The following is a 23,101-nucleotide window of genomic DNA, read 5'->3' as shown; positions in this document are numbered from 1 at the left end:
TACTTGAGCTATGCAGAAAGCCAAAGATCAGGTAACCAAATACCAAAGCTTAGACCAGAATTAAACTGCTCAAATACCTCATCAAAACCCTTTTGACCAAGATCACCACCAATTTCATCATATTGATACAAACCCAACACCCATAACATAAGCTTCAATCGTCGGTTCTACTCAAGCAAAAACCTTAGCTCGTGATCTGTTACAAGCTACAACCTTAACTTTGACCCAACACCCAGTTTATACCGTTTTGGCTTCCAGTAAATTAGTAGGCAAAGAAGCAGTATCAAGTTCAAAAGATCTTTTTGGAATACCATCTCTTTCTTTACCCGTTGTTCTATATGAAGGGACCATGTGCGAAAATCTGTAAAGCTCACATGGTGGAATTTGAAATGGAGCCTTACCATTCTTTGGCTGAAAGAGGGAAACAAAACCTTTCACCTTTTCCAAGTAGGCAACACCAATGCCAGAGTGTTCATTGTAGTCCGACAGAATTTCAACAAAGTCGAATTCATAGCTACTATATCTGTCTGGATCAAGGCTCCACTTCAGATCCCAGTTCTTGAGGATGGCCCACGTTTCACCCTTTCTAGGGTATATCACAAAAATACCTCTACTGCTTTTTTCATATATAACCATATGAGAAAACATATTAACTCCTTCAATGGTTTCAGTCTTCCCAAGTTTAAACTTACCACAAGAAGCAGGTAACTGTGCATCAACCCATTTGATCTCATCTGGACTATCTGGTTTGGCCTCCAACCATGTAATCTTCACCTTGAACACAGGAGAGAAAACTTTCATGATCCGAGCATAGAAACGAGGCATGCCATCCGTATCATCATAAACAGCCCACATTTGATCGTTTTTAATACAATCTTCCTTCCTATCATTGTCAAAAACATAAAACTCTGGATCAGGCACTTCAATGCTGGCATTTGACTTACACGTGTCATCGATTTCGGATTCTTCTTCATCGTTTTCCAAACTCACAGTTTCTTCTCTGCTGCTCTTACATGGTTCAACTTTGGCATACCCATTACGAGAGATTTGTTCCAAAGGAGCACTTTCTTTTGGTTTCTTCAATTTTCTTTCCTTTTTGAAATCAACTGGAAAACCATCTGGCTTCACAGTTTCTGACCCCTCTTCTTTCGAAGTTGCTTCACTCTGATTTTCTACAACCGTTGATGGTTTAGTGTGCTTCTGAGAACCCACAAGGTCATCATCACTATCTTCATTATATATAACCTGGCGCTTCTGACGAGCAGACCTCCGAGTGTTGAGGCCTTCAGGGATTCCAGAATTTTGATCCATAGGCTCACTGCCTTCTACATCATCAGGAACTTCAATATCATCACTGCGCTGCTACTTGAAGTATCACAGCTTTCACTTGATTCTGATTCTGGCTTACTCCTCTTACTGCCCGCATTGCATACTTCTGCTTCAAACTTGAGCCTGCTTGGGCCTTCCATTTTTTCTTCCATATTCACATCCCTATCTTCTTCACCTTTGGTTTTAAATACACCATTAACATTGGATGTGCCTGCTTTATGCCCTTGAAATCCCATGTTGGGCGGAAAATCCTGACTAGTACTTTGTGATCGCACTTTATGACCATCCTGACCAACCACATTCTGTTGGGGACCTGCGGGCTGAGTGCAGGGAGCTCCTGATGGTATTCCTCCTGGTACACCTTGAACATTCAAATTATAAGCTATAAAGGGCTTGAAGCAATTTTGACATCGAAGAGCTCTGTTCAGTATATCATTGTAATACTGATATCTCATAGTACAGAAAGGGCAGGCAGTCCAGAAAGTCGGTTGCTCCTTTGCTGGTTGGGTCGGTTGCAGTGGTTGCGGATGAAGGTTAACAGTTGCATATTGTGTTCTACCGCTATTCCCAAACCTGTTACCTACCACAGGTTGCTTACGAACAGGACATGGCCGTTGCTGGGGCAGTTGTGATCTTCCTTTAAAGGCATTATATTTCATGTCAAAGAGTGACCGTTTCGCTCGATCTGTAAGCACCCTATGTGCTTCTCCAATTAACTTAAAAGCAGCTTCTGCACCATGCAAATTGTTTTTATCAGGATGGAGCAGGAGGGCAAGCTTCCTGTACTGCTTCTTAATGGATGCTTCATCTGACGTCACTTCAACTTGAAGGATAGCATACCAATCCATATCATTACCCGCAACCTTTTGTTCAGCAGAACAGTGTACATCACAGACTGTCATTATTTGGGAGATGCCATCTAGATTGGGATATAGATTTCGAGCTTTAGTTACAATCTTCTTCGCTCCAGCAAAATCTTTGTTTTGCATTTTCTTCTCAGCAATTTCCTTGGCTTTGATGGCCTCATCTCTGTTGCAATCCATTTCTATTCTGAAAATCTATGAATAACCACGTTATACTCGTTTAAATGAGATAGAAGAGGAAACCATTCCTCTACAAATTGATTCAGCTGAGTACAACGCAAAGCGCATGACCTGGCCTGCCCTTATCAAGGACCTTTGCAAAGAAACATAAATACCCAACACTTGAAGAATCCAGATAAAAGACCAGATAGTGGGAAGCAAATTCTGTCGTTATGAGCCAGAAACCTATAAACAACCTGAAAGGGGAAAATATGTATCCTCTTCAATCTAGTTACATATAAAAAGAAGAAGAAGATTCAACTTGCCAGATATCAAACAATTCTACCCCAAAATGCAGCCAATCATACATTTAGTTCTACATGAAAGAGAACATAACTAGATAATGTACCAAACAAAAGCCTAGATTTTTGTAACTACCAGTCATGTTGCCGCATTTGATGACTCAAGATAACAATATAGGATTAACAACACTGACTCCAACAGTGTGAAAGACATGACAGCGACAATTGAAATTAGTAACATATTACTACTTAATAGATTATATTTAGCTGTCGACAACATTTAAGAATAAAAGCATTCACAATACCAAGAGATTAGGCCTAAACCTTACGCAAACACACCGATGACAATTTGTGGAAAGTACTCAATCTTTATGCATTTCCTCACAGATTACAAATAAACTAGTTCAATCCTTCTATTTACAAGCTCAAACTTCAAATCTACAAACACCCACTTCAATTCCTACCCAACTAGAACAAAAAACATCAACCTGACAGTTTCAAACTCAAATCACTAACATAAAAACCCTAATTTTTTACACAAACCCAACATTCTAAACAACCCATTAACCAAAAACCCAAAACCCATTTAGTCCAAATCGAAATTTAACAAAAATTAAACCACCCCATCACATAAAAACATGTAACAAATCAACCATACAACAAGCAGAAATAAAACATAGTAAAATGTACAAAACTGAATACATAGAGCAAGCAAGAAGAAGAAGACTTACAAAGTATGAGGATATGAGGAAGAAGCCAGCACAAAAACACTGGGCACAGCTAGGGAGCAGAGGAAAAAAAACAAAGAGAAGTGGAGTTTTGAGAGGAGTCCTGTATATATTTTACAGGTACGACCTTATTTTCATTCCTATTTTGTTAATTGGTCCTTGAAATTTTGGGAATTGGAATAGACTGTCCAAGGATAGGACAATGTTGTTCTGGTTTTGGAGGAAATGTTTAGGGGCATTTTGGTCATTTTCTTTGACACCAGTTTTTCTAGGGTTTATTAATTAATGATGTTGAATTAGTCAAAGGGCAAATATGTCATTTACTAATAAAAGACAAAGATATAGTGCATTGTAGTAGGTGGAAGGGTATATATGTCATTTAGGGAGAAATACAACATGTTGGGGGTAGTTTTGTAATTTCGCAAAGAAAAAAAATTAATCTATACATGTATTTTATGGGCTTGGGCTTAGGGTTGTAAAAACAGCCCTAAACCATACCCGGCTCCATCGGCCTGATAAAGCCCTCAAAATATGGTCTTCCTGTGAGGGCCGAGATGAGGACCAATTGATCCTTAACACGGCCTTCACTAGGTCTTAATACTTATCAGTCTTAGTATTTTAAGTAACAATTTTAAACTGAGTTTCCATTGTGTTGATATATTTGGCACCTAGGCACTAGTAAACTATAAAGCGGTGGGATCGATATTAGGTCTATCAACAATGGGAAGAAAAAGCCGATGTGAGAGAATTTACATCAACGCCAAAAAAATAAAAAATAGAAAAATTGATAGACCGAATATTGAAAGCGAGGTTGATGAGAAATTTGGGAGGTTTTTACGGTTTTTCAAAAGAAGAGAGAAAAATTGAGACGGTCATGAGTGCCAACTAGCAAAGTTGGTAAAATCTTTGAGTAATCTTGGTATGAAAAGAATAGAAAGAAGAAGCCTAAAATGCGGGAATTCGAACCCTGCCGCACCAATGAGTTATTAATCTTATTTAAAAACAGGGATACCAATTAAAAAAAAAAAAAAAAAAAAATGGGATGATATTGAGGTCATTTTGGGCAGCAGCTCTTATTTGGACTACTTGGTTTGAATTGTGAGATTTAAACTTTAAAGTGCCAATTTTTTTTTGCTATACAGCGTACACATAAAGTGCATTTCCAGCAAAATAACAAAGTCAACAGAGACATCTTTGGGCCACAATGGAGTATGTTTTGGGCCTCTAGCCCACGTATAACACGGAGAAGCAATGGCTAGCCTTTCATAGGACAATCTAACGATATTTTGGGCATATTATTTACTGGTAATTGGTAAAATAGGATTTACATGGAACGAAAGATATGGAGTCCGAAAAAAAGATATTAAGGGAGTCTGAATAGAAATACTTTTTATAATTTGCCCAACTGTCACAATTTTCACTAATCACTAGAGGGCTACCTAGGCAAGAAAACACAACCCCTCCTCTCAAAAATAATAATAATAAGTGAGAAACTTCAATTAAGGAGGATTTTATGTGGTTGATTAAGCTTGTAGAGTACCGTGTGGGTGCTATTGTGAATCAAATTGGAATCATCAAAAGTAACAAGATGAACACAAACTAAAATACAACAAACAAGTAGAGGATCAATTTCACGCTATCAACGAATAAAACCAACTTTTGCCCACCTGGACTGACCCACCACCTCTTCCATACTAGTTTTAGACTTGATATATTTTTTGGATAAATTACTGTTTTAACCCTTGTACTCTTGGTCAACTAACGTTCTCCCCTTTGTATAAAATTAAGAGCTTAAAACACACTGTACTTTCAAGTCCATAACATTTTCCCTTCTCATTGACTCCAGCCCAATTCAAATAGTCCTAAGCACACATGTGCGTGACGTGTTGCCACATAATTGACACCTCAGGAGTGAATTTTATGTTGCTCTATAACCAAAATTCACAATCTCAGTGTAATGAGATTGTAAATAAAATTCATCAATGGAAGATGGTGTTTTTCCCCAAGAAAACATTTTGGTGAACCTCTCAAATAATGCCATGGAGTATGATCTCATGGATGAACTCTTGTCAGATGGCTGCTGATTGGAAGCTGCTGCTGGATGGGATTTATTGCAGCAAGATTCCTCTACTTCAAATGCGTTATTCAGCCCCTCTTCATATTTCTGAGAACTCGAACGAGTCAGTTGGGTTGCCAGGGCGAGTTTTCTTGGAGAAGGTGACTGAGTGGACTCCTGAGGTGTCAATTATATGGCAACACGTCACGCACACGTGTGCTTAGGACTGCCTAAATTGGGCCGGAGTCAATGAGAGGGGTGAGAATGTTATGGACTTGAAAGTATAATGTGTTTTAAGTTCTTAATTTTGTACAAGGGAGAGAACGGTGAGTTGACCAAAAGTACAAGGATTAAAACAGTAATTTATTATATATTTTTTTTTTATTGGCAAGACTTAATATCATATACGTGTTAAGGCATTGATAGTTCTTGGTTCCATAGGGCGGAAATTAACATCAAGAACGTCACATATTTTTCTTCGTATTAGAAATGAATTAAAAGTTAGGTACCAAAACAACATTTTGAAGAACTTAAATGACAATAACACCCTTGAAGTTTCGTGTAGTGATTGTAGTCAACTAAGTCAACTCTCTCTGTTTGGAGTAAAAGGCCATTTTGTATAGTTGGAAACTTGGAATGGAATCTAACATATTGAGGAAGATACCATATACATTCTCCATTTCTCCCATATCCAACTCTCCATTTGGAGTAAACGCAGATTAAAAGTAGAGAATATATATCTCTTTGCATTTCTCTATCTCTCTCTCTTCGTTTCCAAAGGTAAAAACATGTTCAGGCTTAAATCCAGGTTGGTCCATTTCTCTCTTCATATTTGTTACACCTTATGAGCTGTTCTTTTTTGTCTTAAATTTGCTCCATCCTAGTTTCTTACTTTTTGAAATCGATGGATATATGTATTCATTCATTTCTCATCTTTTGTGTTTGATTAGTGAACCATTAAAAAAAAATTACCAAGATTCTGTTCATGCATTAGATATAAGTTCATAGTTTCTTGTTGTTCTTCTTCGCTTTAATCTCTCATGTATATATATGCAGCTTCTTTTCTTGCAAGAACAGAAATTTGTCCACAGTAAAAGACTTAGCTGTGAAGAATCTCAAGAAGAGGTCTGTACATACCAAGACAGGAAGGTGAGCAATATTAATAGTTTATCTATCAGCGTTTCTCTCGTAACAGCCGTCCATTTGTTTTCATGCCACACAAGCACTTGTTATATAATCTAGTGTATGCCCGTGGTCATACGGTTTCTAAAAACCCATTTGATACGATTCTAAGCCCAGCCCACCCGACCCAATCTAAATTCTAGCCCAACAGAAACCCAGCCTATACAGCTATGCTGCAGTGTTTGTTGACTGTAATAGTAATCCACTACACTTGTTGCCTCGTCTTAATAACCTGTCACACCCCGATAAATATTTAGATCCTATCACAAATGTCACAGCTTAGATCCAAAAATAAATAGGTTGGTGTGGTATGCCCCACACCGACTATTATAGATAGAAGATAGATGTTACACGAAACGTGTGAAATAGATCTATTGCTGCCGTTCTGAATTTATTAGATGTCATTTTCCTTCTTTTGGAAAATCTAGTATGCGTAGGAGAGAGAGAAGTATAGTTAATGTAGGCCCATCACATCAAAAAATACGGGTGTATTTCATCACGAAGTGCTGTGCAAGACCCAGCTTCATACGTAGTGGTGCAGCCTGAGTATCTAGAATGCTATTTAATGCAAGACCCAGATTCATGCGCCTGAGTACTCTAGAACTGCTATTTAATAGAAAATAGAATGTATGACTGAAGTTACTTGAACTTTATTTGGACTGATGCCCCCCTAATAATGGTTTCTTTTGGTATAGTGTTTAAATTTGATGTGCTATACTGCTATGTAACCATTGTCTTTGCTGTTCCTATTGCGTTTTCCTCAAGACACTTTAATATGGCAGGTTAGAAGACAAAGTCGCACTAATAACTGGTGCAGCCAGTGGTATCGGAAAGGCAACTGCAACAGAGTTCATAAACAATGGTGCCAAAGTTGTACTTGCCGATCTACAAGATGAACTCGGTCAGCAAACAGCTTCAGAACTAGGACCCAATGCGGCTTTCATCTCTTGCAATGTTACTCAGGAATCCGATGTATCTGCTGCAGTTGATTATACAGTCTCTAAGTATGGACAACTTGACATCATGTTCAACAATGTTGGTATCTCAGGTCACACTCCCCCCAGCATTGTTGATCTCAACCTGGCAGATTTTGACCGGGTCATGAACATTAACACGCGAGGTGCCATTACTGGGGTAAAACATGCATCACGTGTAATGATCCCTCGTCGACACGGTTGTATTCTTTGTACTGCAAGTATTACCGGGATATTGGGTGGTCTGGCTCCAGCATCATACTCGGTGTCCAAATTTGCAGTTCTAGGGATAGTTAAGTCAGTTGCTGCTGAATTGTCCAAGTATGGAATCCGGGTGAATTGCATCTCACCTTTCGCCATTCCTACACCATTTGTAATGGATGAAATGGTGATGATGTTTCCAGGAGTCGATCCTAGCAAACTGATGGCAATGGTTCATGGTTCAGGGGAATTAGAAGGGGCAACCTGCGAAGCACAGGACATTGCAAAGGCAGCACTGTATCTTGCATCAGATGATGCCAAATATGTCAGCGGCCATAATCTAGTGGTTGATGGAGGCTTCACTTCCTTTAAACATCTCAAGTTCCCTACTCCAGAAGTCCAGATCAAGTGAGCAATTGAAATGTAGTGTTTTTTTTAATAGATCTCACTTTCGTCTTATACCTCGATCCCAATTCTCATACAGCATGTAAAAGCAAATTTCAGGTTTCCATATTCCAAGTGAGTTTTTTTTTGCCGGATACTCCAAGTGAGAGTTGAAGTAAAGTGAACCGATCTCGCTAAATCATTTTATTCCGAATCATTGAGTACATAATACAATTCAAATAAATGCTAACTAGTGACTACCATTGGGTCACTCGGTCACTGCCTCAGATGTATTCCTCCCTACGCTTTTTGGGCTATGGGAGGAATACTTGGAGTCGTTCCCTCACTCCTTACATACTGTATATATGTTAATCAAAACAAAGTTTTGTACAAAACACAGAAGAAAATAATACATTCGCATGACACCCACCCAAAAAAATCATATGAATGAAACCAAAAAGAAAAGTTACAACAACATGCATGGAATCAAAAGTAAATGGATCAACCAAAATTTAGTATCCTGACATTAATTCCCAGAAGAGTTCTTTGGGAGCTGCAATCAAACAATGAAAATATAAAGAAAGAGTAAGCACAATGAGAAAAATTGATAGCTCACAAAGAGTTTATCGAATAAATAAGGTGTGTTGGAACATCTTACCAGGTAAACCTGTGAACCTTTCGTATTGTTCATATGCCTGAATAACAAACATGTTCAACCCTGTGACTACAGTACATCCAGCCTCTTCTGCATCCAGTAAAAGTCTGGTCATTTTCGGAGTGTAAACCGCATCAAAAACCAAGGTGTAACCCCTCAGAGCCTCCTGCAAAAGAGGACACCCATAAATTTATCAGTGAATTTCTGTGAAACGCAAAGCTATCTGATTGAAAGACATCCACTTAGAATTAGCACAAGTATCAAAACATGTACAATATGGAAATTGAAGAGAAGTGTAGGAGGCGAACCTTAGCCACAGGTGTCTCGTTAACTTTTGGTTGCATTCCTATAGATGTTGTATTCGCGAGGATCATCCCATCCTCCGGATGGTACTTGTTCAGTTCATCCAGAGTTATAGCATCTCCTCCAACCAGATCAGCGAGTTCTCTAGCTCGACCTAGAATGCAGAGAATTACGTAAAGCAGGTTAGGTACAATAGAATACAAATAAAAAATGTCTGAGAAGAATTGAATGTCACTATTGGTAACACATCCAATGGATATTGGTATGTTGGGCATATTGATGTATCAAAATATACAAGTGACAACTCCACAGTCAGCATTTAAGTACTAAAAAAACCACAGTACTGGAAAATGAGCTTACTATACGTGCGATTCGCTATTAAAACTCTTGCTCCCTTCGCTTTTGCACCATAAGCAAGTGCCTTACCAGCACCACCTGCTCCAATGACTACAAACAATTTACCAGCTAAGGGCGAAGCGGTTCCATTGTGTGAACCTGTAAAAGAAAGAGTGTTGTCCAAAATACCTCTTAGCAACATAGGGTAAACACAGTTATGCATAGGTTGCAAAAGCACGAGAGAAACCTCCAAGTCCAATCTCGATGGCAGAAATAGCACCAACATAGTCAGTATTGTAACCAATCAACTTTCCATCACTTGGTCGTCTAACAATTGTATTCACAGCTCCTATAGACTGAGGAAAAAACTTGATCAGCATGAGATTAAACAGACAACAAAGAATACCTCAATCACATGGAGTGAAGCAGTAAGGAGTTCATCAATTACCTTGGCGACTGGATCAACTTCATCACAACATCTAAGGGCTTCCTCCTTGTGAGGGATTGTACAACTGCATACAATTGTACCATATTACTCCATTTGTCGATAAAACACTGATCCTAGGAGTCCTCACTCGTTAAAGTCTTACAGAATACATTTACTTGTGATAATTCGGCAAATATATCTGACCAGAACCTAGAAAACCTCATGAACTTCTACGTTTTGATGCACCAAAACCATGTAAAACCCCACAAGTTAACAAATAACTAAACAAGTGCAGACAATACTAGTTTAGTAACTCATCACTAGAGATGATGAACCACAAAAGCTTGGGGAATTGAAAAAAGAGAGCCACCATGAAGACAGAATAGTTTGAATGTTTTTTTGTAGTATGATTTTAACTTATTAAATAGAAGAAGAAACCTGAAACCAGCAAAATCGGGAGAGGAGGCGTAGGTCTTCAGAAACTTTTCGATATCATCCACCAAAAAGGGCAAGTAAACTCCATCAAAACCAACCTCCTTAAATGCTTTATTAAACAAGAATGGTCCTTTACTATGACCCACGGGATTTCCAATAAGTCCCACAATTTTGGTATTTGGTCCTATCTGTCTGAAATTGAATAAATTCAACAAATTATCAACTGTTGGTTGGCCAGGTGCTGATACTTTCCCAGCTTCAAGTGTACCAAAAGTGAGATATCCACCATATTTCGGGCAAAGTATCCGTGACATCAAACCCCTCTCAGTCATAACCAGTGCTATGATTGGAACCTGTATTATAAGATAAGGAGTTATTTAGAACTCTATAAGTTATGTCACAAAAATTCACATGTACAGAAATATCTAGAGAGATGGTTGCCAAATAATTGATATACATCAATCAACAACAACCTCCTGGAATGAAGAAAATGACTACGTGTGATCAATCAGGGCCAACACATCTCAGCGGTTGAAAATTACTATCATAGAGTAAAAATGTGTGCATTTGAAACAAATTACGATCATAAAAGGTAGCAAAAATAAAGTAACCCACTTGAGAATTCTTCGTTATTTGAAGCACACGTGCCACATCTGATATGTCCACGGCAGTAGTAGCAATTTTCACTATATCAGCCCCAGTACCTTGAATTCTAGCCACAAGGTCACGGATATCCTCAACAGACGGAGTCTTCTGATAGTTGTGAGAAGAAACAATAAGTTTGAAGTTTTCAGGCTTCTTTCCATGTATGGATTTTATGAAGTCAGGAGCAACCTTTAGACACAGAGAAAAGATAAAATATATTAATAACAATACTTACCAAAAAATATTCTGAAGCTGTATTCATATTTACATAGACGAATTAAACAAGCAAATACTGTGTTCATATTCCAATCTACTCCTCTTAAGCTGGGGCAAAGACAAGTGTAATTTACCTTCAGATCATTTTCTCTTGGAAACTCTATTTACTTAATCATCATCAATATCATTTTCATCCTTTGTCAGTATTTTGTTATAATTAATTATTGAAACTACCAACATTCAATTAATGGAAGCTCTTTCATAGAAATATCCAATAATTATGTAAAAATATATTATTACAACAACAGCCAATTTCTAATTTGCCTTTAGGTTCTATACTTGTTGCGAGTCTTTTGACTAGTTCATGTACCTGAGTATGCAAGTAGAAAGAACAACAAACTCAGTATTTAACTATTCATTAAAATAAGTGAATACTGCACTAAGACAGGCCAAGCCAAGAGCTAAGAAATACGATAATTGACTCCAACTATTTAAGAGGTATGACACAACAATAGTAAGTTAGTAAGCAAGAAACCTTAAGCTCCACATCGACATAATCAGCCCCCAACTCCATTGCCAATTGAAGTGCATTCAAACGCACAATTTCATCACCCTCATACCGACCACCTTCCCATTTCGGTCTGAAATCATGCATAGAAATAAAATTAGAATTTTCATTTAAAAAGCTTTTATGTTAGCATGCTTCTAGATTGTGAAGTCTCATACATAAGATTATGAGAAGGAATGATGTATCCAAGCAGAACAAACACTTGTGTATGCATATAGATGTCTTTCAATAAGTATCATACTAAGAACTGGAAAATCTACAATAAAGTGTATAATACAGAAACTGCCAATCGGTGATCATGAAAAGAAAAATGATCCTACCACCCATATAGTTACGGAACTGAATTCATAAAAGATGCGAGAAGAACAACTCATATAGAGATAACGAATACTTCTAAAAATCAAGTTTCCTACAAAATCGAGATTCCGTGTACAAATTCCACTTGGCTTAACCTCAAGGAAGTAAGCTAATTTACGTTCCTTACTTAATGCCCATATATAGCACTTGCATACTATCATCTACACCATTTCTAACCGTCTAAAACATTATGGCTGAATGTGTTATGAAAACTTCTTGGTATTGCATACCCGTATATATTTAGCATTGTCTAAATCTCATGATTCACAACATATCTATAACCTTACTTCTAAAATAAATCTATCTTCCAAATTCCAACACGCACATTCCTACTAACTAAGCCACAAATCCCATTAAACACTCAAACACTAAACATTTATTACAAAAATGAGACTTGACAAAGTAACCTATATATATATATATACCTGTAGGTGAAGAGTGTCGGTAAAGGGCAATTTTTTATAAGAATCTCAAGATCATGACTAGGAAGAAAACACTTCAAATAATCCAATCTAATCTCCACAATATCAGCTCCACTAGTTTTCGCAGTTTTCATCATAACTAGCATTTCCTCCACTGTTTCACCCATTAATGGTGCACATACTAATGTCTTATTCTTCTCTCCTTCTCCTTCTTCATCTCCCCCTTCTTTCCCTCCCCTTTTCTCCAACTCATCAATCTACAAACATTCAAAACAAATCAGAAAACAATTATAATTGGAAAAAAAAAGACACTTTAAGAAAAGGGTGTTACCGAAATGGTTTGGCTAGATGTTAATGAAGCTAAAGGAGTGAAACGATGAGTAGTTAGTGAAATGAAAGTGGGTTTTTGAGTATGAGTAAAAAAACATTTGTATTTGATTATGGAATTTGAATGAATTAATCTTGGATTCGTTAGTAATTTTGGTTGGGTTTTGATTTGTATTTGGGAGTTCATCATTTTTATTTATGTTTTTTTTGTTGAGTTTTGAGGCTGGGTCTGTTTTTTTGTAGTGTAGAAGTACGTGGTTGGTGGGGATGAGGATATGTTAGTCTTTTTACAATTTGGATTTATTAAGTTGGCAGTGGATTTGTTCATTTTGTCTGTGGAGTGTGGACTGCTTTTTGGCAGTTGGTTAAATTTTTCTGAAATACTTTGGAATTTAATTTTTTTCGGAATTGTTGGAATTCCTACATACCGAACACAATTGTGACAAATTGCAAAGTTTACGATAGGAAAAAATTACTATCAACGTTCACCAATAGAATGAGTGGAGGATTTAGGAGAATGCCGCCATGCATTGTACCTAAATAAAATTTCACGTTTTCATCACGTTGCACTGTTTTCTATACCAAAGATAAGAATCGAGACTAATCTTGGATCTACAATACCTTTCATGTTCGGCGTAACTTTTATTTCTTTAATTTTATTTTACTAACAAAGCCACCAACCCAGGCTCCACACGTAGGGAAGCTAATTTAGGAATTTTGGACAAAAATCTATTTAGATAAAAATAAAATTTGTGATTGGGGTCGACGTAGAATCGGGGTAGCCGGGTAGGTGACAAAGAAAAAGATATGGTTTGGCCCATGGTTAGCTCTTAGCTGTCTAAAATTGACTGCTAAAGGAACTCACAAAGAGGGATGGTGCCTTAGAGCATCATCAACGCCACTGTATAAACCACCGTATTGAATGTGACAGGTAGCAATTTTTTTGACAAATTGGGTCACCAAAGCCGGCTGCCTAAAACTACATTTTCATCCCAGCCAATTGTTAAATACACAACTAAAATATTCACAATTATAATAGTGGGTAGGACGGAACAAGTTTTCTCATTTGATTTTTTTTTAAATAAAAAAAATTTTGAATTTCAACCGCGCCCCAAAAAAATATTTGTTTTATTTGGGAAAAGACAACTTGCCCTGTCCAAAGTTTTTGTTTTTCTTAATAATAAAAATTCAAATTTCAGTAGCACGCCATTTTTTTTTTTTTCAAATGGTTAGTCTCAATATCAAACTAGTTCTGTGCAAAACTAACTTATTTCAAATGGGAAAACCATATTAGTCTAAAATAGAAAATGAAAATTTACAAAAAACACGTTGATACATAACGAAATTTTAACAATTTTTTCCGACACAAAATATTGATGTGTCACAATTGTTTTTAACAGCGCATTGATGATGCTTTTGAATTAGGACAACAACTCTTGTGCAACTTGATATATTATTTTTATTTTTTTAGCTACAAAAAAGAATATTTGAAACTTTGAATTGTAAATGAAAAAATGTTGTCCATTTAGAACAAGTCCAATGCATATGCTAATACCCTTGTTATATTCTACCGTGTGGCAGCTGATTTGCCTAGGAATTCAAATGCTAAGAAGATTATTATGCATTTATTAGCCATTTACATGGTTATTATTGGGAAAATAAATAAACAAATAAATTTTAAAAAATATATACATAATAGAAATGGAAAGAAGATTGTGCATTGAGACTTTTTGGGTCACATCTGGACATTTCCCCCCGTGGTCCATACCATCAGGCATGCACAGGCTGTCAGACAAGCACTACCGCATCACCCATCCCCAAAAGATTGATTATACGGACAAAATTAGGAACTGCAATCAATCAATATGTCTATATTACTAAACTACACCATAATTAACCTGGCTTTTTAATCTATATACTGCTTTTTAAGTTCAGAGAGCGACTCTCAAGGACAAAAATGCCGAAAAAATAACTCTCAAGGACACTTTTTCCGAAAAAATAACTCTCAAGGACTGGGTAGATGAAAGTTCAAGTATACCCTTAATGCGAAATAAAAAATGGATCGGATAGATAAAATGTCAAGTATACCTCGACTTGAAATAATTGCTTGCCGGCCGGATGAAGCGACGGTGTATTTAGTATGAACATTGAATGTTTATAGTCTTTGGGTATGAACATTCAATGTTCATAGTTCTTTGGATATGAACATTTAATGTTCACAGTCCTTGGGTATGAATATTGATTGGGTATGAACATTCAATGTTCATAGTCCTTTGGGTATGAACATTCAATGTTTACAGTCCTTGGGTATGAATATTGATTGGGTATGAACGTTCAATGTTCATAGCCTTTTAGGTATGAACATTCGATGTTCGTAGTCCTTGAATATGAACATTCAATGTTCATAGTCCCTAGGTATGAACATTCAATGTTCATAATCATTCAATGTTCATAATCATTCGTATGAACATAGATGTTCTTGGTCCTTTGGGTATGAACATTCAATGTTCATAGTCTAACAGGTATGAACATTCAATGTTCATACATCAATATATCATATAAGGTACATTCACCTATTTGGATATAAACAATCATTGTTCATACACCAGCAAAAGGTATGAACACTCATTGTTCATAGTAAAATGACAGAAAGGGTAAAATTGGAAAATATTTATTTTAAATCCGGGTCATTTGTCCTTGATGGTTATTTTCACGAAAGGGTATAACTAGCATTTAAAAAAAGTAAAATGGTTGGGCCAACTTATTTTGTCCTTGAGGGTTACAAAATTTGAAATCGTGGGTTAAGTTACTAATTGCTAGAATTTGTCCTTGTGAGTTACTCACCAAAAATCCGTGTTCTCTAGACTTCATTTTCTCTAAAATTGAGTGTTATGCCCAATTTCTTGTTTTAAGTTGAACCATCTTTTTATCTAACACTAAATACTCTTATCTATTACTAAACTACACCATAATTAACCTAGCCTTTTAAATTAGACTATCATTTTATCTACCACTAAATACCCTTATCAAATATAATAAAAAATTGTTCAATACTTTTAAAATGGACTGTTTTGTCATTTCAGTTTTTACTTCCATTTATACTCTTAAGCATTTGTGTGAATTCAATCAATATGAAAACCAACTAAACACATCCTTTGAATTTTTTGCAAATTTTGTTTATCATAAATACTGAATTTACTATCGAAGAAAAAAATAATAAATACCGAACTTAATTTGAAACCTTGTTCTCTCTATTTATCACTAACAGTCTCTTTCTCTTACTATTCTGATTGGTTTTCTTCTTTTCTAGCAAAAGCCGAAAACAAGATGGGTGTTGATCGGTTACTTCCTCTACTTTTGAAGGTGCATGCTCTCTCCAAACTAGAGCTATTTCATTCTAAATTGCAAATTAAGCGGGCTTTTTAATCCTTGGACAATACCAAGCCGAAAACCCATCAATAAACCTATCTCGGTAAATTATTGGGTGTTTTTGTTGGTATGATTTATTATTCTCATTTTCGATACATTATACCTATTTTATGATGTTATAATGTATAAATTGTGACACTAAAATTCCTCTTTTTTCCCATGCATTGATTATGGATTATGAGCATCATATTGGAATTTTGTATAAAAAGTTTGTCTTATTAATATTTATTGATTTGGAGCAATTTTTGCTTAAAGGTTTGAGGAGTTAGGTCATGGCAAATCAAGACAATAGTTTGTGTCTCCAACTTTTGCAAGATCGAGGGAATGGGATGAACCAACTAGATGGTATAATACTTGATTTCTGAAATGAATGTGTCTGCTATACTTCGTCTTGGAAGCCTATAAGTTCTTAAGATAGCTACAAGAGTTTGGTAGATCATAGAAAGGTTTGAATATGCATTCAATAGTACCAACTCATCATAGTCGTAGAAGGTTTGTTGGCTAAGATGTAAAGATTGAACGAAATACTTGGTTATCCTGCCCTATTTGACATGTGTTCTCCAAACAGTTTTGGAAATTGCACGTCATTCCAAATCATTTGAAAATTTGTCTGCTAGTTTCAAAGAAGTTTACGGAGCATCCTAGCAAATTGCAACTATAAAGGGTAAGAGTTGCTTCTCTCTTTTTTGTTAGGGTGCTAGATTAGCCATCTTGCTAAAATTGATATAATTGATTGTTTCGTCTCTCATGGAACATAAATTAATGTAGATTGACAAACTTGCTCTAGATGTTGTACATGATAATGACATAAGTTTGTTTTCAAAGTTTAGACCCATGGGTCATGGTATGTACTCAGATTCACTGACATGTTGTTTATTTGTTTATGCTTATCGATGGTATCTTTTGTTTGTGGAATTGAAAAAAAGAAAGGTTATATGGATCTTATGGTATATCACAATCTTGCAAGATGTCTAGGAATCCAAATTAGTGCACTGGAAAAGTGTATTAATTAAAATGGTAAAGTTTAAAGCTAGAAGTATTTTTTAAACAAGTAGAAACATTGGACTATATGTATGTAATTACAATTACACTTTTAGGGGAGGAATCACTAACTTATATTGGATTTAAATTCTAAGTAGTATTGTAATTATGTTGCTGGTAAGTTGTTGAAATGTTATTCTAATTAATGTGCATGATGCTTATATAGAGTTAGACAAAATACCTGAAGGTTTTTGACTTTATAGTCTCTAATGACACTGCAATTTTTCTTTTCAGCCACATCAAACTCACTGATCGATCCTTCATGCATTTATGGATTTGTTTTACTCCTTCATTCGGGTCAACTTATTCTATGAGAAGGCAAGACATCTAATTTTCTCTAAATAAAAGATCTTAGGAAGTAATTTTGCACTATAAAATAAAATAAAAATAAAAAAAAAATAATAAAAAAAACTGATTTTGAAAAACAACGATTTATGATCAAATTTCTTGCTTTGAAACAATCTAATTGTTTGGGGAATTAACTTAGGTTTTGGCATTTGGGAATTTTAATAGCATGGTTTTTGATACTTTGTTTAAGTTTTTTCTACCAATTAAGTTATATCTATCTTCAAGTGATCTAGCTTGGCACACTTACACCAATATAATGGATCAATTTCTTTGGAGAATTTGCCCTTCTGAAACTTCTATGCTGGTATGTCGCATTTTTTTCTTTGTGCTTTTTTTCCTGTGTAAAACTCTGTGTATTATCTGTTAGGAGCTTACGTGCTAAAATTTTCATTTGGAAAGCCCAAGAATGTGAACTTCATGTGTTTTTGTTAGTTTGTTTTGATAAATTAGGGCTGATTAAATTGGTTAATGAGGTATTATCAAAGATTTTGACGAATCTAGAATGGAGTAGTCTAGAAAGTTGATAGTTTTGAAATGTCGTTAGAAAGCTTAACAATGCCAATTAATTGATAGACTCTTGATAGTTTTTTTGAATGAAAGTTAGATATATAGCTTAATGTAGGATAATGTAAATTAGCATACATATATAGAATCAAAATCTATCTTATGCTATAAAACAACTTAGATATGGAAACCCAAAATATGATCCATCATTAGGTCTTCCTTTGTTAGAAGAACCTGAATCCGAGAGTGTTAAATTGCCCCGAGTTTTTATAGATTCCGAACAAGCCCATTTTTAACAACAATCAAATCATCCACCGAAAGTCAAATTAGCGCCTCAAGTTCAAGATTCAATAATAGATTGATACAATGGACTCATTACCAACCAAACATTGTAGATAAAAAAAAAACATTCAAGAAATTGGTAAGTTCATGAACCGCAATGTGGTATCACCTTATTAGTGTATTACATGAATATAACTAATAGAAGCCTTTCTTATCAAACAACTTGCCTAAAGCAGTTGTGAATGCTTATGCACATATCAACTAGGTAATAGTTTGCCTACATTTCTTTTATAGCAAATATACCTTTTTTTAGATGTCATTACCAAACTTTTATATAGATTGTTAGATGTGTGAACTGTTTCACTGTAACGTTTTGATGCAATTTTAGGATTTTAATATCATGGAATAGCGATTATGATGTAGACCTAGCCTGGATTCTACTAACCATTGGAAATTCAATTATGATTTGTTCATTTAGTTTGTGTTTTTTTTTTCGTAGCGAGAGAATACACTGAGATTGCACTATTGCATTTCACTTTTGTGGTCATGGAGTGAGGGAATGAAGCTCTCATGTAGTAAGACTTAGTTAATTAGCAATATTTAAGTTTGTATGTCATAATGTCGACCTTTACATGCCATGTCAAGAATTCTGAAGCAACGTTTAGGTTTAAATTGCATATTTTGTCTTTGTAAATCATTTGACATATAATTTTTTTTTCCAGCAAGCGTAAGTTGTAAACGAGCAAGAATATTAAGTGCACTTTCAAGGGATTATTGTTAAGATTTCTTAGACCTTGTCAATGAATTAACATTTCCAAGTTGCCATTTTCTTCTTACATGTTTATGTTTATTTTTACTGAATACCAAGAATAATTTGAGACCTAAATGTTAATTTTTTAGTGAAATATGGCTTTATATTGTTCACTACCATACATGTCTAAAGTGCTTACTGGGGTTCATTTGCTTATTTGCACTAATATAATATTAAAACTTTTCCAAGGAATTGCATTTGTACCTACCGATTTAAATGTCTTACAAGTTACAACACCAATAATATGTAAGAATTTCATTTGTGGCCATACATACTTCTAATGGATTTATCAAGCTTGTTACCGACTGCATTCCTCTAAAGCTCAAGCTATTTCATGGATATTGATTGAAGGGGTTGAGGCTTCAATAATAAAAACTGCTACGCCGTTAGAAAGAATTATGCTCTCCCCCATATTGTCATCCTTCGTCTTGACCTTGCAGGATGAGATCAGATAGACACACTGACGAAGATATTAATTGAGAGAGGTTACATGTTCACAACTATTTCTGAATTTGGAAATTGTCTGTACGACATGAAAGAAAAGCTTGCCTATCTAGCTCTTGAGTTTTGACTATGAGTAGGAACTTGAAACTGCAAAGAGCAACTCAATTGAAAATAGTTAGGAGATCCATGATGTTCAAGTAATCACATTGGAACTTAGTGTTTCAAGTGCCCTAAGGTGCACGGAGCCCTCGCTAATTGGGATGGAAATTGCTGGAATTCACTATATATATATATATATATATATATATTAGGCCCGTGCATACGCACCGGTTTTTTTGAAAACATGTTCAACAATCGTAACTATATACATATAGAAATTTTCTAACAAATCGTGATTTCCGTTTTAGTAGGCCCGTGCATACGCACCGGTTCTTTTGAAAACATGTTCAACAATCATAACTATATATTATATATATTTATATAATAAATATATTATATATATATAGTTTTAAAAACCCGTTTTTTTAAATTTTCATAACAAACGTTTTAATTAAGTTTTGTTTTAATTAAGTTTTATAAACCCATTTTTTAACCCCGTTTTAATAGTTTACTTAATTTAGAAATATGATTTCCGTTTTAATAGGAGAATGATTTTCGTTTTAATTAGATATGTTATATTTTTCCTTTTCAATAGGAAAAAAAATCCCGTTTTAATAGGAAAAAAATTCCCGTTTTAATTAGAAGTGTTAGAATTTCTTTTTTCTAATAAAGGAGGAATTTTTGTTTTAATAGGAAATTGATTCCCGTTTTAATTAGAAGTGTCTAATAAATAGCTAGGAAAGGAATTCCCGTTTTAATAGGAGATGATGATGTGGAATTTTAATAGAGCTCGAAAAATATTCTTTGTGGAAACTTTAATATTAAGACTAGCTTGTAGGCTTGTGTATACGCACCGACTCTTTTGAAAACATTTAGATTTTTTTAAAAAAAATTGGGACTACCGTTTTAGTCGCTAACCCGTTTTAATTTTCTAACAAATTGTTTTAGGATCTCTAGTCCGCAGCTAAGTTCATCTTTTCAAAACAAGAGGTCCGCCACATAATGTCCTCCTTAGTCCATACGATGTCGCACATAGAGAAGCATGTTCTTTAGCAACAAAAGAAATAAGAAACCCTTCTTCAATGCTTCCTGTTTCCTTTATTTAATTTTATTTTTAGTAATACATATTCCCTGGTTCCCTTCTAAGAAAAACAAATGTAAAAGATGTATTTACCACTAAAGCAAGCACAAACAAGCATGAACAGTTGGTTTCTTTGAAGACGCAACAATGAATATTGATGTTAGGAAAAAATAGTAAACTTACGTGTAATCCAAACTCACAAAGCTTGTGCAAAGCCGGTCGCGTTTTTTGTTTAGACTTATAAGATGAGAAAGAGAGAAGAGAAACCCTTTGATAGAGAAAGAAAGTACCAGGAGGGAAAGAGTCGGGGTAATATTGAGAGATAAAAGATATGGGGAAGAGAATAGAAGAAAGGGAATATGAGCGAGGTTGGGTTTTCTAAAACCCTTCGTGAGTATATTTCGTGATATTTCACTTTTTTTGTGAAGTCCGTTTTACGGATGGATGTCCGTCTGTGTGAGTATATATATATAGGGGTAGGTTCCGTTTACAACACTTTTTATACAATGCCCCCCACCAGACTCTTCAAGATGTTTTAAGGGCTAATTTTTTGTAGATAAGATTAGGGCAGGGATCGGGTCGGGTTCGGGTCGGATATGGCTATATCCGAATCCGAATAGTTTTGATAATATCCAAACCCGAACCCGATTATATCAGAAATTTAATATCCGAACCCGACCGAATAACACTAAATTTTTAAAAAAAAAAACCTAAAAATATATCCGAACCCGAATCCAAACCCGACCCGAATAAGTAAATGGATATAAAAATCAACCCGAGGGTTGGGTTGGATTCGGGTCAAATCCGACCCGATTCCCTACCCTGGATAAGATGTTCTCACTATGGATATGATCTCCACAAAAAATTGGGTCCTTTGAACATTTATAAGTGTTTCGACCCCACCTACGTGGCAAACGTCCATTAGTAGGGGTCTCTATTTTATTCATTTAATCAATAGGGCTAAAGCCCAATTCGCAATATCATGGATCAATGTACAAGCCCATTAACTCATGTGTCTAAGGCTGAACCTTAGCCACATGGCTTGCCACTAATGTACATTGATTTATGTCCAGACTCATTTCTTATCAAAGAGATAATTATCAGTTGACAATATTCTATCACAATTACTCAAGCAACAAGATTACTTGAGCTACAAGGACTCTCTACTCTACCTCTATAAATGCCACATTATTTTTCATAAGGAACTACGTTGAAACTTTATCCCTAGAGAGAATAGATCTTGGGTGCGTGAGGCAGCCATTATTTGGTTCGGTTTCATCTCCCCAACATCAAATTCCTCGTTTCTTAGTGCGTTCTTTACCATTGCTCGTTGTGTTGAAGCAGTTTCTTTGCCGAAACATAATTGGCGCCCGTCGGGGAATTTAGAATTCATTATCACGTGAAACAATCAAGATGGTAAGCACAAGAAGCAGACCAAATAGTCAACATATTCCTCCTGCTAATAGGAATTACAACCCTCAAAATTCAAATCAGCCAATGTAAGAACCGTTGAACAATCAAGTTGCTCCTAGTGGTAAGATCAATTCTCAACATCCAACCGTAGCAGCGCCACCACCACCGCCTCCGCTATCGCCACTCCTAATACGGTTGAGCGTGAGTTACTACGAGTCAAAAATTTAAAATAGGAACTTGAGAAGGAAGCTGGCAAAGAGGCAAAGGCCGGTGGACGAGGCTGCAAATTAAACAACATCAGGCGACCACGAAGGGGACGCAGCCATTCCAAGTGTATGGGACCGTCTTGAAGATCCACTTCATCGTCACCAACAACAGCGTGTTATTTCTCAAACACAATCAACGGTGCACACTTTTAAGAGTAATGACCCTATTACCCGTGACTTATGGGGAGAATCGGATTGGCGGGGATAACTACTACCCTAGACATATCCGATCTCAAATGGAAGATTTACCTCGAGAAGCAATTTCGTGGGGAAGACCACCATCCGAGATATGTCCGACATGACGGGAAGGCGGGCATCCCGCATACAAAGCAACAACACATGGAGAAGTGGTATAATTATACCCGACCACCGGCCAAAGGGTGACTACCGCCTAAACCGGGTTCTGAGGGATAGACAAAGACAATCACCGGTCGAGATGATCGTATGCGTCCGCCAAAGATCTCTAACTCCAATAAAAGATAATGGAAGGTATTCTTCTCCACATGGGCACAAC

General features: G+C 36.0%; 3 protein-coding genes and 1 long non-coding RNA gene across 5 annotated transcripts; 2 read left to right on the top strand and 2 right to left on the bottom strand.

The window, feature by feature from the left end:
* Positions 1-200: 200 nt before the first annotated feature.
* Positions 201-2,486, bottom strand: LOC147499172 (uncharacterized). The gene is given in 2 exon segments (XM_086560976.1): positions 201-1,324; positions 1,327-2,486. Coding segments are annotated over 2 exon segments (2,133 nt in total). The 5' UTR covers positions 2,373-2,486; the 3' UTR covers positions 201-237.
* A 3,416-nt stretch (positions 2,487-5,902) lies between these two features.
* LOC147499171 (NAD(P)-binding Rossmann-fold superfamily protein) lies at positions 5,903-8,377 on the top strand. 2 transcript variants are annotated; one of them, XM_086560974.1, is made up of 3 exons: positions 5,903-6,245; positions 6,494-6,586; positions 7,402-8,377. In XM_086560974.1, exons 1-3 carry the CDS (start codon positions 6,226-6,228, stop codon positions 8,204-8,206), a joined length of 918 nt encoding a protein of 305 aa, XP_086417100.1. In that variant the 5' UTR covers positions 5,903-6,225; the 3' UTR covers positions 8,207-8,377. The 2 variants fall into 2 exon arrangements, with proteins under 2 accessions (XP_086417100.1, XP_086417101.1); XM_086560975.1 differs by having other exon boundaries at positions 6,090-6,245; positions 6,515-6,586.
* Positions 8,355-13,190, bottom strand: LOC147499170 (bifunctional 3-dehydroquinate dehydratase/shikimate dehydrogenase, chloroplastic-like). Its single transcript, XM_086560973.1, has 11 exons — positions 12,874-13,190; positions 12,546-12,799; positions 11,731-11,836; positions 10,950-11,168; positions 10,338-10,687; positions 9,921-9,984; positions 9,720-9,828; positions 9,497-9,631; positions 9,142-9,290; positions 8,837-8,999; positions 8,355-8,731 (listed from the first exon to the last, which is right to left on the bottom strand). The coding sequence occupies exons 1-11, from the start codon at positions 13,057-13,059 to the stop codon at positions 8,691-8,693; spliced, it is 1,776 nt and encodes a 591-aa protein (XP_086417099.1). The 5' UTR covers positions 13,060-13,190; the 3' UTR covers positions 8,355-8,690.
* A 2,919-nt stretch (positions 13,191-16,109) lies between these two features.
* LOC147499169 (uncharacterized) lies at positions 16,110-17,668 on the top strand. Its single transcript, XR_015194430.1, has 4 exons — positions 16,110-16,341; positions 16,554-16,643; positions 16,867-16,962; positions 17,574-17,668. It is a non-coding gene; the product is annotated as an uncharacterized LOC147499169 (long non-coding RNA).
* The last annotated feature ends 5,433 nt before the right edge of the window (positions 17,669-23,101 follow it).

The sequence above is a fragment of the Coptis chinensis genome, chromosome 5, assembly GCF_015680905.1.
Source record: "Coptis chinensis isolate HL-2020 chromosome 5, ASM1568090v1, whole genome shotgun sequence".
In the NCBI taxonomy this organism is placed as follows: Eukaryota; Viridiplantae; Streptophyta; class Magnoliopsida; order Ranunculales; family Ranunculaceae; genus Coptis; species Coptis chinensis.
Note: the sequence above shows the minus strand (reverse complement) of the source record. Positions and strands in the feature narration are given on the sequence as shown.